General features: G+C 40.1%; 1 protein-coding gene across 1 annotated transcript in view; it reads left to right on the forward strand.

The window, feature by feature from the left end:
• The window catches only part of cnih4 (cornichon family AMPA receptor auxiliary protein 4), a 42,523-nt gene extending 30,565 nt beyond the window's left edge, over positions 1–11,958 (forward strand). The window contains exons 4-5 of the mRNA XM_028797330.2: positions 10,084–10,224; positions 10,960–11,958. Coding sequence (XP_028653163.1) covers positions 10,084–10,224; positions 10,960–10,987 — 169 coding nt within the window. The 3' untranslated portion in view covers positions 10,988–11,958. The remainder of the gene's footprint in view (positions 1–10,083; positions 10,225–10,959) is intronic.
• Positions 11,959–19,081: the final 7,123 nt, after the last annotated feature.

Raw genomic sequence — 19,081 nt, forward strand, 5'->3', positions numbered from 1 at the left:
GGGGACTCGGAGGTGGGGCTTCCCCATCTCTGGGACTGAGGTCCACCGAGGTGGTCAAAAACCTCCTTGGTGGCAGGGCCCCGGGGGTGGATGAGATACGCCCGAGTTCCTCAAGGCTGTGGATGTTGTAGGGCTGTCTGGTTGACACGTCTCTGCAACATCGCATGGACATCAGGACAGTGCCTCTGGATTGGCAGACCAGGGGTGGTGGTCTGCCTCTTTAAGAAAGGGGACCGGAGGGTGTGTTCCAACTACAGAGGGATCACACTCCTCAGCCTCCCTGGAAAAGTCTATTCGGGGGTTCTGGAGAGGAGGGTCCATCGGATAGTTGAACCTCGGATTCAGGAGGAACAGTGTGGTTTTCATCCTGGACGCGGAACAGTGGACCAGCTCTACACCCTTAGCAGAGTCCTGGAGGGTGCATGGGAGTTCGCCCAACCAGTCTACATGTGTTTTGTGGACTTGGAAAAGGCGTTCGACCGTGTCCCTCGGGGAATCCTATGGGGGGTGCTCCGGGAGTATGGGGTACTGGACCCCCTGATAAGGGCTGTTCGGTCCCTGTACAACCAATGTCAGAGCTTGGTCCGCATTGCCGGCAGTAAGTCGAACCCGTTTCCAGTGAGAGTTGGACTCCACCAGGGCTGCCCTTTGCCACCGATTCTGTTCATAACTTTTATGGACAGAATTTCTAGGCGCAGCCAGGGTGTTGAGAGCGTCCAGTTTGGTGAACTCAGGATTGGATCACTGCTTTTTGCAGATGATGTTGTCCTGTTTGCTTCATCAGGCCGTGATCTTCAGCTCTCTCTGGATCGGTTCGCAGCTGAGTGTGAAGCAGCTGGGATGGGAATCAGCACCTCCAAATCTGAGACCATGGTCCTCAGCCGGAAAAGGGTGGAGTGCCCTCTCAGGGTTGGGAGCGAGATTCTGCCTTAAATGGAGGAGTTCAAGTATCTCGGGGTCTTGTTCACGAGTGAGGGAAGAATGGAGCGTGAGATCGACAGGTAGATCGGTGCGGCGTCCGCAGTGATGCGGGCTCTGCATCGGTCTGTCGTGCTGAAAAAAGGAGCTGAGCCCGTAAGGCAAAGCTCTCAATTTACTAGTCGATCTATGTTCCTACCCTCACCTATGGTCATGAGCTATGGGTAGTGACCGAAAGAACGAGATCGCGAATACAAGCGGCTGAAATGAGTTTCCTCCGGAGGGTGTCTGGGCTCTTCCTTAAAGATAGGGTGAGAAGCTCAGTCATCCGGGAGGGGCTCAGAGTAGAGCCGCTGCTCCTCTGCATCGAGAGGAGTCAGATGAGATGGCTTGGGCATCTGATCAGGATGCCTCCTGGACGCCTCCCTGGTGAGGTGTTCCGGGCACGTCCAACTGGGAGGAGGCCCCGGGGAAGACCCAGGACACGCTGGAGGGACTATGTCTCCCGGCTGGCCTGGGAATGCCTCGGGATTCTCCCGGAAGAGCTAGAAGAAGTGGCCGGGGAGAGGGAAGTCTGGGTATCTCTGCTCAAGCTGCTGCCCCCGCGACCCGACCTCGGATAAGCGGAAGAGGATGGATGGATGGATGGTGCTAACAAATTAGTTATTTTTAAAGACAGAGGCAGAACTGAATTTTTAAACGCCATTATTGTTACATTCTGAGGAGTTGTGCAGATAAGAATTTAATCAAATTATGAAAATTTTGTATTAGGTGCACATGGCAATAAACTTGGATTTGAATATGAATTTTAACTAGGGAGATGCTTCCATTGGTATGATTGGCAACAACAATCTGACCTGGAATGCTGCACCGTTTGCTCTTAATAACTGTGAGAGATGATACTTATCTCAGGATTTGCACAATACATTTTTTATTTGGTTTTAATATATACTAAATGTAATATTTCTCTATTATAAAAAATAAACTTGCGACGAGGCGTGATCTTTTGATCACGTCATACTAACATCCTTTGGAAGCAATTCACGCCGTACTTACATTTTCAAACAAGATCATGCTCATTTAATCTCTGTTGTTGGCATTCCCTACTTACAACTATTTTCAAAGAAGAACACAGTCATCTAACCACTCAGTTACATTATTATTGTGTATCTAAAAGCTGAAGCTAATTGTGTCGTCTTTGTTAAATTTAATCAAGCAAAACTTAGAACGGAACATATGCAAGGTCTCATTGATCACGTTCAAATTCAAATTTCAATATTTCAGACAAATTCAAAATAAGGAAAGCTGTAATATTTCCATCATCATATCAAGGTAGTCCAAGAGCATTGCAACAGTTATATCATGATGCAATGGCAATGTCCCAAACTATCGGTCGGCCATATTTATTTATTACAGTGATGTGAAATCCACAATGGCCAGAAATCCGCAGATTCTTGAGAATGCCACCAGCTATATCAGCTATGGATATTCCCACTTTCGTAAGTAGATTGTTTTATCAGAAAGTCTTATTTTTATTGAATGGACTCGAAACGGTGTTCGGTCAAATCAGAGGATACATTTACACGATCGAATTACAAAAACAGGGTTTGCCTCGCATGCATTTATTGGTTACTTTGCAAAATAAATTATTAACTGTGTCCTACGGTGGGTTGGCACACTGCCCGGGATTGGTTCCTGCCTTGTGCCCTGTGTTGGCTGGGATTGGCAAACCCCCGTGACCCTGTGTTCGGATTCAGCGGGTTGGAAAATGGATGGATGGATGGATTATTAACTGCTGATGATGTAGATCTCTTTGTCTGTGCTGAAATTCCAAACAGAGAAACCTTTCCTGAATTATGGTACAAAGTCATTAAACACATGTCTCACTGACCTCATTTAAAAGATTCAGTATGTTTGGGACTCAAAAGAAAAAATGTGTTTAAAGAAATTTCCAAAAGCGTTCGTTCAATCAACAGATATGACTAAGGCTGGCTTTCCTGATTATCACACTTATCACGGAAAGAAAAATGTTAAAATTGTGATGCTCAATAATTCAACGATTGTACCATATAACCCGTACTTGCTCAAATGATTCAATTGTTATATTAATGTCGAGTATTGGGCATCGGTTATAAGTATTAAGTACATCTACAAGTACATTCATTAAGGGCACGATAGAGTACGCGTAACTTTATCGAAAGAACAACTAAGTTCAAGCATATTTAGATACTTAGTACGTCAGTGCAATGGCATTTAATGGAATTGCCAGTGCACGGTCAAAGTCATTCTGTTGAATTTTTACCGATTCATTTGCCATGTCAGAATATGATTCAATTTAAAGAGGGCGAAGAAGCAGAAGCTTTAGAGGTAGCAAAAAATAGAAATACAAAATTATTGGCTTACTTTGAACTTAATAAAACAGACGTAAATGCAAAAGCATATACATTTTCGCAAATTCCTCAACATTTACACATGGCAGAAACAAAAAAGAGTGTGGCATCCAAGAAAAATTAAATGTAAAAGTGTTGCTCAATTAAATATTCTATCACCAAAAGATATCAAACGGTTTCATTTAAACTTGTTATGTGAATCGAAAGGAGCAACATCATATAAAGATGTTCTAACTATAGATGGAACTAAGTACAGTACTTTTCAAGAAGCGGCACGAGCAGCTGTGTTATGTAATTTGGATGACTATATGTTTGAAATGATGTCTGATGCCGCTTCTGTAATGATACCTGACAAATTAAGACACTTCTTCGTGTACTTAATTATGACTGGTGAAGTTGATGCTTTACAATTATGGGAAGCGTTCAAGGGAACATTATCTGAAAAGTTGAATGAACAAATGGCTCTTTCGATCATCAAAGAAATGTTAAAAGCAGAATATCTTAATGATGCAGCAACAGACGAAAATTTAACAGTGGAAGACCATAAAAAAATTATATTAGAAAAGTTAATTCCAAATTTTGTTTTTACTGAAGTTTTAAAGTAAAAGTGAACATAATGCATATGTAACAATTCCCATGAAAAAAATAATCTCTTTAAATTGTATTTCTGGAAAAACAATCCCGGGGGTTGGCGAGCAAAGCCCCCTAGTTTTATACATTTTAAACAGATTAATATTAATAAATCCAGACCTGATATATATTTTTGTACAACCGTAAATTTTGACATTTACTAAAAGAAAATCATGAAATAGATGTCTTTGCATTCAGGTGAATGTCAATAATATTGTGGCAGATATACAACGTCACCAGACCACCCTTCTAGATTATCTAAATGAGCAATTCAAGAATGTTTTCAACACTCCTGCTGGAAGTAAAGAGAATCAACAAACAGCATTCCTGGCCGTATTTGGTCGTTTCCAAGACCACTTCTTGAAAGTATCCTCTTCTCATGTTCAGAATAGTAGTCTTAAGCAGTTTTTTTAATCCAGTTGTCCCTGCGAAGGTGGTTTTATATGTGGGGTTAAGAGTTCAATAGCCCTTACCATTAAAAGAAAATAATTTTATTATGTGCCATGGAGTCATGGAGTTATTTTCTTCAGGATCCATAACTATAAAGGGATTTTTGTATGACAAACCTGAGCTTTTTGATCTCACCCACTTTTCTCAACTAGAGCTTCAGCTCTGAAGTTGATTTTTGTACATAGATAAAATTGAAATACAGGATGTAATCCTCTTGGATCACATGCAACTAAGAAGAAGTTGTTAATAGTTTATTATACATTAGGCAATGTAGATCCAAAGTATAGCCATTGCAAAATCAAGTGAGCCATCTCATTGTGGTGTGGATGTTATTTTGGATAGAATTAAAAAAAAGATTTAGATTTGTTGTTCCACCGTCTTAAAATCCAAACAGTTGTTGGTGAAAGGATTTTGTACGGGGCAGTGGTTACTCTTTATGGCGTAACACGAAGTTGAAGGTTTTCAAGGTGGTGCTGGATTTTGCTCTTTGTAAATGCAGGCATTGTGAGTGCACATCTGATGATATACAGACTAATTTTGCCCAATATATTTATTTATTTATTTTTTTAAACCAAAGGAACAATAGAGCCAGTACTGAGTTTAAGAACAATCAGAAAACCTCTTATCAGATTAATAGAAGAAGCATTTTGGTTGAATTCCAGGCTTCAGTCTTATTGAGTAGATACCACATGATATAATGCTTATTACTCTAGAAGGGATTGTCTCTTTGGAGATCAAATGTGTCCTAAAGTATAATATGTCATACTTAGTGGGTAGATAGAATTAGATGCATTTAACTCCGCTATGCATTCCTTTCTTTACTCTCCTTGATTTAAGAGATAGACCATGTCCAATCACTGTTACTACAATGAACACAAATGGTAACAAACCAAAATAGTCTGCAGGGGAAATGCTTGTCCTTTCAAAAAGTACTGCTATTTCTGTTGAATGACTTAAAAGACCGTGTGTTTGTACAGTAATAGATGTGATACAATAATACATCGTAATAAATGTCATGCTTTCACAGCGTTATGTCTACTGACTTTCAATGGAAAATAAATTCATGCTAACCACGAGACTAAAGCTTGAGAATAGATGTTTTTGTCTTGAAATAAAATTATTTGAAATAAAAATTAACCTTGGTCTATCTTTTATGAACATGGCACTTGAATCTAATTTAAAAAATACCGAAATAAAACAAGACGTGCTAATATAGACAAATCAAGTGACGTTTACTTAAATTAGGTTACAGAGACATTTGTTGGCACTAGAAAATCAGTTTATACCAATAACACTAGATGTAAGAATATTACACTTACTTAGATAGATTTTTTTCAGTGTAGGTGTGATGGTCAGGTGTCCACAAACATTTGGGCATATTCTGTAGCACTGAGGTTGGCTTTAATGTCTCAATTCTCATTTCTTTAATAACTGGTTTTATGCTTATTCATAGAAACTTCTGATGGCACACTGAGAATTTATACTTTCCTTGAAGACTCTTCTCCTTCTTCTTCTTTCGGCTGCTCCCGTCAGGGGTTGCCACAGCGGATCATCTTCTTCTTTATCTTTCTGTTCTCTGCTTCTTGTTCTGTTACACCCATCACCTGCATGTCCTCTCTCACCACATTTGTAGACCTTCTCTTAGGTCTTCCTCTTTTTCTCTTGCCTGGCAGCTCTATCCTTAGCATCATTCTCCCAATATACCCAGCATCTCTCCTCTGCACATGTCCAAACTAACGCAATCTCACCTCTCTGACTTTCACTCTCAACCGTCCAACTTGAGATGACCCTCTAATGTACTCCTTTCTAATCCTATCCATCCTCGTCACACCCAGCGCAAATCTTAGCATCTTTAACTCTGCTACCTCCAGCTCTGTCTCCTGCTTTCTAGTCAGTGCCACCGTCTCCAACCCATTTAACATAGCTGGTCTCACTACTGTCCTGTAGACCTTCCCTTTCACTCTTGCTGATACCCGTCTGTCACAAATTACTCCTGACACTCTTCTCCACCACCCATTCCACCCTGTCTGCACTCTTTTTCACCTCTCTTCTACAATCCCCATTACTCTGTACTGTTGATCCCAAGTATTTAAACTCATCCACCTTCACCAACTATACTCCCTGCATCCTCACCATTCCACTGACCTCCCTCTCATTTACACATATGTATTCTGTCTTGTTCCTACTGACCTTCATTCCTCTTCTCTATAGAGCATATCTCCACCTCTCCAGGGTCTCCTCAACCTGCTCCCTACTATAGCTACAGATCACAATGTCATCAGCAAACATCATAGTCCACGGGGTCTCCTGTCTAATCTCGCCTGTCAACCTGTCCATCACCATTGCAAATAAGAAAGGGCACACCGCCGATCCCTGATGTAATCCCTCCGCCACCTTGAATGCATCCGTTACTCCTACACTTCCCTCGTTCATATCCTGTACAACTCTTACATACTTCTCTGCCACTCCCAACTTCCTCATACAATACCACAACTCCTTTCGAGGCACCCTGTCATATGCTTTCTCCAGGTCCACAAAGATGCAATGCAACTCCTTCTGGCCTTCTCTATACTTCTCCATCAACATCCTCAGAGCAAACATTACATCTTTCTTGGCATGAAACATACTGCTGCTCACTAATCATCACCTCACTTAACCTAGCTTCCTCTACTCTTTCCCATAACTTCATGCTGTGGCTCATCAATTTTATTCCCCTGTAGTTACTGCAGTCCTGCACATCCCCCTTATTCTTAAATAACGGCACCAGTACACTTCTTCTCCACTCCTCAGGCATCCTCTCACTTTCCAAGATTCCATTAAACAATCTGGTTAAAAACTCCACTGCCATCTCTCCTAAACGCCTCCATGCTTCCACAGGTATGTCATCTGGACCAACGGCCTTTCCATTTTTCATCCTCTTCATAGCTGTCCTTACTTCCTCCTTCCTAATCCGTTGCACTTCCTGATTCACTATCTCCACATCATCCAACCTGTTCTCTCTCTTGTTCTCTTCATTCATCAGCCTCTCAAAGTACTCTTTCCATCTGCTCAACACACTCTCCTCAATTGTGAGTACGTTTCCATCTTTATCAGCCTAACCTGCTGCACATCTTTCCCAGCTCGGTCCCTCTGTCTAGCCAATCGGTACAGGTCCTTTTCTCCCTCCTTAGTGTCCAACCTCTCGTACAACTCATCATATGCCTTTTCTATAGCCTTCGCCACCTCTCTCTTCACCTTGCGCCTTATCTCCTTGTACTCTTGTCTACTTTCTGCATCTCTCTGACTATCCCACTTCTTCTTTGCCATCCTCTCCCTCTGTGTACTCTCCTGTATTTCCTCATTCCACCACCAGGTTTCCTTTTCCTCTTACCTCTTTCCAGATGTTATGCACAAGCACCCTTCTTGTTACATCTAGACTACTACATCTGCTGTAGTTTCCCAGCTGTCTGGTAACTCTTCACTGCCACCCAGTGCCTGTCTCACCTCCTCCCTAAACTCAACCTTGCAGTCTTCCTTTTCAACTTCCACCATTTGGTCCTTGGCTCTGCCCTCACTCTCTTCCTCTTCTTGGTCTCCAACATCATCCTACAGACCACCATCCTTGTAGTGCTTAACTACACTTTCCCCTGCCACCACTTTGCAGTCCTCAATCTCCTTTTTGATCAGCTCTTCTGCATAGGATGTAATCTACCTGTGTGCATCTTCCTCCACTCTTGTCGTAACCCTATGTTCCTCCTTCTTCTTAAAATACGTATTCACCACAGCCATGTCCATCCTTTTGGCAAAATCCACTATCCTCTGACCTTTATTCATTCCTCTCCTTGACACCATACCTACCCATCACCTCCTCGGATCCGCTGTTCCCTTCACCAACATGCCCATTGAAATCCGCTCCAATCACCACTTTATGTCCCTTGGGTACACTGTTCATCACTTCATCCAACTCACTCCAAAAATCTTCTTTCTCACCCATTTCACACCCAACTTGCAGTGCATAATTTCCAGCTTCATAATCATTAATCTGCCTGACACTTTTCACCTCCAAAACACTTTTGACATACTGTTCCTTCAGAATAACTCCTATCCCATTTATCTTCCCAACCACACCATGATAGAACAATTTGAATCCCCCTCCAATCCACCTGGCCTTACTCCCCTTCCATTTAGTCTCTTGCACGCACAATATATCAACCTTCCTTCTCTCCATCATATCTGCAAACTCTCTCCCATTACCAGTAATACTGCCAACATTCAAAGTTCCTATCCTCAGTTCCACTCTCTTTACTTTCCTCCTCTCCTCTTGCCTCTGGACACGTCTCCCCCCCTCTTCTTCTCCTTCTCCTTCTTCGGCCAACAGTAGCCCAGTTTCCGCCAGCACCCTGTTGGCTAACAGTACTGGTGGCAGTCGTTGTTAACCCGGGGCTCGACCAATCCAGTATGGAAATTTGTATTGTTGTCAGAATATTGATTTGGCAAAATTTTACACCAGATGCCCTTCCTCCCCATTTATCCGGGCTTGGGACAGGCATGAAGAAACACACTGGTTTGTGCATCCCCTGTGGCTGGGTTACTTTCCTTGAAGACTAACATCTCATTTCTGTTTTATTTGGAAAACACCATTCAATAATGAAGAAGAAATAAAAACATAACTATGCTGGTGTGCTTCTATGATGCTATAATTTGTGAAAGAATTAGAGGGAGTATTGATCCTTAAAAACTGTTTTCATGATTAGTTAACTTTTGTTATAGCATTTATCTTTGGTTATAATTTTGTAGCCTCCAGCTACACTTTCCTGAAACTATGCCATATCTTTTACATAAACTGGAGCACCCCTGTGTCTTTCAGAAATGAATAGAGTAATGTACAAAATCATTACATTATAATAATTAGTACTTCGTGTATGTGACCACCACTGCTTGTGAATCTTTTACAGACTATGACAACTACTCTGTGTCTCCACATAAATTGTGACTGTAGTTCTGTTACCTAGCTGAGGGAATGTGATTTTTTTCCTTTTACATCTGAGTCACTTAGCTCCATCTGGAACAACAGCTCAGTAGAGGAATGTAAACTTTTCAGTTCGTTTTTGGATATTTAAATTGTAAAAACATTAAAATGTATTCTAAATTCAAAATCTGCTCCTTGACAATCTTTGTAGATGCAAACTGTAACCTCCTGAATAAACTCGCACAAAAACGAGGGATGGAGGAGTGGTATAATTAGGCAAGTATACAGGCACCATCTGGGTAACTGGAATAATTTTTTTTACGGCTGGTGTGTTCATTAATCACTTTTCACAGTTACGTTTACATCCTGAATACATGTTACCTTAATGCTACTGTTCCTTGTAGATTTCAACTGATCTTTATAAAGTTTTTTTGATATTTGCATTTTGTATTCTGTTATAACCATATAATTTTGATGCCATGTACAAGTACTTAGGAGCTATATCAACCCATTACAAATACCAAGTAGTGGTAGAGTTTGAGTATTTACAACAAACTTAATTAAATTAAGAGTAGGGCTTAAGTTACTGTGCATTTGCAAAAAGATGATATTAACGTCAGAATAAAGTAAGACAAAGAAACAATTATACTTCTAAAAAGGGTTGGTTAAATAAAATTAAATGTACAGCACTTGTTTTTGCCACCTGGAAATTGCAAAAATAATTTTTTTTTTCTTCTTCATTTGAAGGTTTGTGAAGGTACCCATGGGTAACATGGGTGTATTCGACCCTACAGAGATTCACAATCGAGGACAGCTCAAGTCTCACATGAAAGAGGCTATGATTAAGCTTGGCTTCCACTTGCTTTGCTTCTTTATTTATCTTTACAGGTAAGTAACTCACAATGTTTCTTAGTTTTTAATAATATTGACATTTCTGTCTCAAGGCAAGCAGGCATTAAAATCATTTAAGTAGAGGTGGAAGTTTTCAAGAATCACTTCACTTTCTCCCCATGTCTATGTGGTTTTTTTTTTTTGTTGTTGTTTTTTTTTTTTTTTTTTTTTTTTCTTTCTTTGTACTCAAATTTCCTCCCGTAGTCCCAATGCTTACTTGTTAGTTTAATAGGTAAGTTTAGTACAGTTTTGTCATTCATTTATTTTCTTTGAAAACTATGTTCTTAAATGAAATTTAAAATACATGGGGCAAAACTAAGCTGTCGCTTTATACCACTGACGTGTCTTAAATGTGAAGATAAAGCATTTAACTTAGAGAAGTTAAAATCTTTCAGTTTCAGTGATATCCTTATTCCCATTTTACAAGTACAGTATACATGTTATTGTCAAAGACTATTGTGTGAAACTTTTAGCTGCATTAGTTAAAGCATTTTTACTTAAGAGCAGTAGTCTTTACCAAACTAAAATGTTAGGACCAGTGTGAGAGGAAAAAAATCTCACCATTTTACCAAATGTCTTTACTGTCGGATAATGTTTTGTCTGGTGCTCTAATATATATATATATATATCAGACCACATTTTCCACATTATTTGTTTCAAGCAGCTTGTGATAATGATAAAGTTGATTTATTTCAGTTTAGTAACATTTTTTGTGTGTGTGTTTCCTTGCAGCATGATCCTGGCATTAATAAATGACTGACGTGTTTCAGCCTGTGGGTAAAAGCTAACAAATGCCAACTTCCCTTGATTGCCAGAGTCTGATGGACACGAACAAACTGATGTCTCAAAGTGCACTGTATATTTCTAAAAATAAGATATTTTTTATCAATGAAAGTGTGAATTAGTCTCTCTATAGTTTTTACATTTTAGTACAATCATTTTGAAAGAAGCATTCATGCCTTTTGTGAAGCAGGGTGGTGGTATGTAATATTTTACAGTATTTTGTAAGGTAAAGGTGTTGAGGGATGGGGGAGGCCAGGAGAAGGGGAAAAGGATCTTGGGATATGTGAATTTTTTAAAGTGGGGTATGTTGGTTACACTGCATTTTACACTCCTTTCCTATACAGTTGACATATGTTTTTATTAAGGAGTTTGGTTATCTTAATCTACTGCTTTTGTGTTGAGTAACAGTTCAAATTAAAACCAAAGAACATTCTAACATATCTGTGAGGTAATAAGCTCAGGTGCTTTTAATGTGCTTAAATGGAACAGATACTGTGCTTATGGTAAAGCTTAACTGAAAATCCATATTTCAGTTACACCTTTTTAGTCCTTGGTTCTCTGGCACATTTTCTTCCCTTGTTTGGACCTTTCTAAACTATAATATTTAGTTTTGTTTAATTTGTAGCTTGTCTTGGTAAAGATACATTGTTTGGAGATGTTCATCATTTCAAAAAAAATGGAATATGTTTTAGCCAAGTAAATAGTGTATTCTTGTTCAACTGTGATTTCCCCATGCCATTGGGTTGATTCTTTGCAATGTGTTATTATTTGCCAAAAAGACAATTGAATTATAATAACACTAGTGTTATTTGTGAAATGGCCCAATTTGGGACTTTATAACTAAAGTGCCAGTTTAATATAAGGATTAACTTTGAACACCTACATGCTGGTTAAATGAGTTGCAAGACAACAATAAACTTTAAATGAAATAATGTATTTCAAATTTTATTTTTAAATCCAAGGTCTTTTTATTTAGTATTAAGTGCTGTCATGGTCAGAGGTGAGGTATCAGAGACCTAGTACTCCCATTCACGGGTAAGTGCCATCACTGTGGAGGCAGACTTTGTTCTGGATATTGCATATTATGTACTGCTGATGGCTATCCACAGTATAGACATCTCCCATAAATAATTCTGTTACATCTGGTGCTTTTACCACAGATTTAGACACTAGTTCAGTAATAGCAGCTGCTGTGTACTGGCCTCGCTGAATGTAAATCCAGTTGTCTTTCAGCTAAACGCTAGTTTTGAATAACCTGATCATGAAAATTAAATAAACCGATGTTCAGTACAACGGCTGTAAAATGAATACACCCTTTGTGTAAAATAGCAATAAATTGTGATGTAGACAAATGCATTGCCTAATGGATAACTGTATATAGAATTTGTGTTGCATTTATAATCTTTAAACCAACAACAGAAGCACCACTGAGTGCAATATTTTAAAGTTTAAATTGATACGCAAGATGTGGATGAAATGAATAAAGAGCTACTGTGCTTGAAGTGAAATATCATATTGATACAAATATTCAGACCCTTTACTCAGTACTTTGTTGGAAGCACATAATAGTATGACATAAGAAGCTTTTGCATACCTGAATTTGGTGATTTTTTTCTTCCATTTTTCAAAGTAGATGTTCTTGGGCTCTGCCAGGTTTGATGAAGACCTTCATTGGACAGTTGTTTTTAGGTCTCCCCAGAGATGTTCAGTTTTGTTTAAATTGGGCACTGGCAAGGCTACTTAAGAACATTCACAGAGTTGACTCTAAGCCAAGTCCTGTGTTGTCTTTGCTTTGTGCTTAGGGTGTGTTAAAAAAGTGAGCCCTTGTCTCTCTCTGAGGTCCAAAGCATTCTGGGGCAGGTTTTCATTAAGCATATCTCTCTATTTTGCCTTGTTCAGCTTTCCCTCAACCCAGACAAACCTCCCAGTTCTTGCTACTGAAAAAATGGCCCCACAGCTTGGTGCTACAGTCAAGCTTCTCCACTAAAATAGTATTGTGCAAGTGAGGAGCAATGAATGGTTTCCGCCAGCCATGACACTTCGATTTGAAGCCAAACGGTTCAGTCTTGGTTTCATTAGACCTGGGAATGTTGTTTCTAAAAGTTAGAAAGTTCATTAGTGGTTCTTTGGCAAATTCAAAGTGGGCTTCCGTGTGTTGTCATGCCACTCTGCCATAAAACCTAGAGTGTTTCAATGGTGGTTGGCCTTCTAGAAGTTATTCCCATATTTTCAAAGTTTCTGTGGAATTCAGCAAGAGTGACCATTGGGTTCTTGGTCACATCTCTTACCAAGACCCTTCTCCTCCAGTTTTTCAGTTTGGCTAGGTAGCCAGCTCAAGGAGGAGCTGTGGTTGTTCCAGATTTACTCTAGAGAATTATGGAGGCCACTGTGCTCCTGGCAACCTTTAATGCAGTGGAAATATTTTACAGCCTTCCCCAGGTCTGTGCCTCAAAACAATCCTGTCTTTAAGCTCTGCAGGCAAGTCTTTTGACCTCATGGCTTTGTTTTTGCTCTTTATATTGTCAGCTGTAGGACTTTCAATAGACAGATTTGTGCCTCTCCTAATCACATGCATTCAATTGAATTAACTACAGGTGGACATCCAACAAGATGTAGAAATATCTCAGTGATGACCAATAGAGTGAGATGCACCAGAGCCATATTTCAAGTATCAGTGATTTGAATTCTTGTGTCAATGTGATATTTCAGGGTTTTTGTATATTTAATAAATTTTCAAAAATCCCTAAAATCCTGTTTTCGCTTTGTCATTCTGGGGCATTGAGTGTTGTCAGAGTTTCGGGGAAAAAATAATTTAATGATTTTAGAAAAATGCTGCAATATAGTAAAATGTGAAGGCTCTGGATTTGCTAGTAAATACGTTAGAAACAACTTGAAACGCACCTTCCTGTCAGTTAACCAGAAAGCCCCAGTTCTTGAGTGACCCATGTGGATTACACAGCTAACGTACCATTATGTTAGCATCTTGCTGTAATGGAATTCACCCTAAAGTTTTGCATCGGATGATTTACAAGCTTATGGTGGCACATAAATATGAGGATAACCAAGAGTGGTGAGATTTTATTTCTCTTCTAGACATGGTTGGCTTGTGTTATCCACCAAGGTGGTCAGCTTGAGGAGTGGGCTGTGTGAGGGGACAGCACCTGTGCTCTTATTAATTTCCTGACATTGATATTCTCTGCCCTTGCCAAAGCATCCTTATGAAGACTCCTTTATAGTATCCCAGCAAATACATTTTTGTAATATCTGATTGATATGTTAAGCAGTGTTACACAGAGACCATAGCTTTAACTGGGGAAATCCTGCTAGAGAAGCACTTGGATCTTACACTTACATACGCAACTGAATACAATAATTCTCACAATAGTACAACAGACTTTCGTATCTGTTCTGGAGAGAATGATGTCGAAGAGACGGCTGGAAAATGAATGATGTACCAATAAGCCATATTGTCTTTCAAAGTTAATGCACAGGAACAGACTCTGAGGCCTAGTCAGCAGGTATTCTGTTTGGTGGTTGTACAATCTGCTATTCATGGTAGGTTAACTGCCTAATATGCCATACTGTGTTGGATGTACCCAGGCATCTGTTTCCTTAAGAGGCATTAGCTCTCTGGAAATGTGTTCTTTTCAATTGCGGCATTTTAATTAACCTGAATTTAAATGATTATAAATAAAAAAAGGTATTATCCCCTCCAGCATGCAATACGATGGTTACAAGATTACACGAGAAGTATAAAGGATAATTTAGCTCTTTACTGACGGTTTCATGCGGATATCACAAACGGGAAGCTTATGACAGACTATTAAGCATGTGGGTGTCTTGTTCAACACAGACTGCCATCTTTCGTCGCCACGCTGAAAGGATTTTCACCGGACGGAAGACATAATCTTCTGCCCGGCAGCTTCAAAGTGTTGGCCGTAGGTCCATCCTTATATTCTGGTTGCTCCGTGTGCAGGCTCCCTCTCTGGATCCAAACAAGGACAGGAAAGGACTCAAATCCCACCTTCAAAAATACAGTAATAGCACTATGCCTACATACAGTTCTCATTCTCCCAACAAGGCAAGAGAATGGTGTGCTGACAGAAGACAAATATACTAGTCTGTCTTTAGGCTGACTATACAATTCTCCAGCTGTCTTTGGCTCTCTAGTCCTGTGCTTGGCTTGGCAATTCTAAATGCTGATGCTGTGTACCATACTTGGTTTGCCTGTATGAATGAGTCCATAACAGTGGGCACAGAGAACAGTGACATAAAACTTAATAATAAAACATTATAACAGCATCATCTTGATTATGTTAACATTTGGACCTAACTCCTCCAAACCAAGACTGCATCTCACAGTTGTAACCTGGGAAAGGTAAGTTTTGGCAGTGAAGATGATTTGATGGTTATGTCTGGAAAATATGGTATTCTTTAGTTTATGGATTGATTAATGCTATCTCTTCCAATCTGCATGCTTGTTCTCAGGGAAATGTGGGACATATTTGCTAGTTTGTGAAAAGACTCCTCTGAGGAGCAGTTGACTTTGAATGGAGACTGACATCATTGTTGCTTGTCTGCAAATATCTATTGTCTTTGTAGTGCAGTAATCTCTTAGAAGTGTCCATACAGTAGATAACACCTTGATTATGATGGACTGTTCCCAAACTCCTGCACTTCCAACCTGTGCTCAATAACCTCTTAGACTGAGAAATTCTTGTGGAGCTACAAGAAGCACAAGACATCTCAAAAAGTCTTTATGCATGAGGGGGCAATGGAAAGTTTCCTGAATTTGAACAGTAACGCAGCAGGATGCTTCATAAATCATACAGTGATATCCAAGAGGCTGCTGTTCAAGTCTGACCCAGAGACCAGCACATCAATCACAGAAACACTTTGGCACTGGCTGCTATAGTTAAACACTTGTCCCATGTTTTAGTATTTCAACCAATGGTGTATGCTGAATGAAGGCAGAAACTGACATCCATGGTAGAGGAAATGCTGCCTCAATATTTTTCTATTATGACTAGAAAACCAAAAATGGAAATTAATGCAAAATGTGTATTTCATTTGACTGATGATTTTTGAGCAGCTGCTGGTGTTGGTATCTCATTTCTATTGTTGGCCACCATCGATCACTCAGTCAATGTAGGAAGCAAGAAACTTGTCTTTCATTCAGATTCCACAATGAAACAAATTTTTCCTGAAGCTTCAGTTGTACTGTAAGAAGGATGTAGGGTGTCTGGCACTCTAGTGCCTTCCTCCCTGAACATTTTAAAGAACCAGACTTGACAAAACAGCTAAATAGGGGCAACAATGAGACGACCCCTAAAGCAGGAATGGTTTAACAGGTGGAGGCCACTGACATTTTTCTATCTTCATCTTTTTAATCTGTTTTTTCACTAGTTTTGCATTTGGCTACAGTCAGCATGAGGCGATACCTGGACCCTACAGAGGTTGCACAGGTAGCCCAACTTCTCCAGGATGGCACATCAATACGTGCCATTGCCAGAAGGTTTGCTGTGTCTCCCAGCACAGTCTCAAGGGAATGGAGGAGATTCCAGGAGACAGGCAGTTATTCTAGGAGAGCTGGAGAGGGTCGTAGAATGTCCTTACCCCATCAGCAGGACCGGTATCATCTCCTTTAGGCAAGGAGGAACAGGATGAACACTGCCACACCCCTATAAAATGACCTCCAGCAGGCCATTGGTGTGAATGTCTCTGACCAAACAATCAGAAACAGACTTCATGAGGGTGGCCTGAGGGCCCAACGTCCTCTAGTGGGCCCTGTGCTCACTGCCCGGCACCATGGAGCTTGATTGGCATTTGCCATAGAATACCAGAATTGGCAAGTCCACCACAGGCACCTTGTGCTTTTCACAGATGAGAGCAGGTTCACCCTGAGCACATGTGACAGACACGAAAGGGTCTGGAGAAGCCGTGAAGAACGTTATGCTGCCTGTAACATCGTTCAGCATGAACTGTTTGGTGGTGGGACAGTGATCATCTGGGGAGGCATATCCATGGAGGGACGCATGGACCACTACCGGCTAGACAACGGCACCTTTACTGCCGTAAAGGTATCGGGATGAAATCCTTGGAACCATTGTCAGACCCTATGCTGGTACAGTGGGTCCTGGGTTCCACCTGGTGCACGACAATGGCTGGCTTCATGTGGCAAGAGTATGCAGACAGTTCCTGGAGGATGAAGTAATTGATACCATTGACTGGCCCCCACACTCACCTGACCTTAATGCAATAGAACACCTCTGGGACATTATGTTTCGGTCCATCCGATGTCACCAGGTTGCACCTCAGACTGTCCAGGAGCTCAGTGATGCCCTGGTCCAGATCTGGGAAGAGATCCTCCAGGACACCATCCGTCATCTCATTAGGAGCATGCCCTGATATTGTCAGACATGCATATAAGCACGTGGTGGCCATGCAAACTACTGACTACGATTTTGAGCTGCTGCAGTGAATTTTCTGCCAAATGGACTAACCTGCTCCATCATTTTTTCACTTTGATTTTTGGGGTGTCTTTGAATTCAGCCCTCTGTAGGTTGATGATTTTCTATTTCCATCAAACGATGTGGCATTCTTTCATTCCTAACACCCAGTCCATAGCAGTATAGATATTCAGCATGATTTGTTTTCCCATTGAGATCTGATGTGTTTTCAAAGTGCTCCTTTCATTTTTTTCAGCAGTTTTATATATATATATATATATATATATATTACACACACTCAATCACTTGCCAAAAACACTATTTTTCACAGGATAGTACATCTGGCCTAGTAAATATTTGCTAACAAAGGACATTTTGATTTATTAATATTTAGGGAGTAACTCCCACATCACAGAAAAACAAAACACCTCAAAATCTCAAAAACACTTTACCAAATTTCAATCAAATCACTCAATGTCATTCAAAAATAGAAAATTGGCTGACATGGTTTTTTTTTAATTTCTCAATAAAAATCTTTAGTGATTGAGGTATTCGTAGGCAGCATGTCCTATTTTTCGCTTTAGCGGTGACTGCACAAAGAAATGGGACCTGCAACTCATGCAAATGAATGCCACAAGCAGAACAACATCCCAGTACAAGCCAACGTTATAGGTAAGTGGGGGCTGCTGGCAAGTGAAAAAGGACAAGTGCCCTGCACACAAAAAAAGACAAGGTGGCAAACTTCATGGAAAACGTGAGGTGACATACAAATGAAGAAAAGTTTGGTGAAACTCAAGATGATATGTTTAGCAAGTGGCATCAATGGGTACACACAGTACTCCATGTTCTGTCAGTTTCTTCTTAGTCCACACAATGCGGGAAAATACATACAAGTTCAAGCTAGATTGTATTGTTGGACACTTATATAAATAAACTTCATAGAACAGGGAGTTGGGGGAACAGTTTGGTGATAAAATACATGCACTTTTCTGGAGAACTAAGGTGTTTCCTTGGATGTCAGACTGTGATGTGCTGCTCTGCTCCAATTCACAGAAACAACGAAGCCCTAGTACTGTGTATCAGACTGGTTACTGGGTATGTTGCAAGCCAGGAGTGACAGTATGTCTTAGTCAGTTAAATGCCTGCACAGCTCACTAAAGGTGTCCCACAAAAACAGTACATAGAGGACGTTGTACATAGTTGACAATGTTATTTCTTGTCATTTTAAACACACATTACAAAACTATCCAAAACATATTTTCTTCTGTCTTAAAATGTTGACAAATTAAGGTGTTTTCTAAATATACAATGAGAAATTAATTCATACATTTATTTCTAGTAGTATTGACTACTGCAGTGTGTTCACTGTCTGCTTAAATTGTTCTTTATACAGCTTTAGTCAATTCAAAATGCTGCTGGAAGAGTTATTACAAGAACTAGAAACTGTTGGTTCCCGGTTAAGTTTAGGACAGATTTCAAAATCCTCCTTTTAACATACAAAGCCTTAAATGACCAAGGCCATGCTTACTTATCTGAACTTATCATTAGTTACAAACCAGAAAGCAGATTAAGATCTCGAGATGCTGGCCAGCTTATGATTCCAATGATTAACAAAGTAACAG

The sequence above is a fragment of the Erpetoichthys calabaricus genome, chromosome 3, assembly GCF_900747795.2.
Source record: "Erpetoichthys calabaricus chromosome 3, fErpCal1.3, whole genome shotgun sequence".
Classification (NCBI taxonomy): Eukaryota; Metazoa; Chordata; class Cladistia; order Polypteriformes; family Polypteridae; genus Erpetoichthys; species Erpetoichthys calabaricus.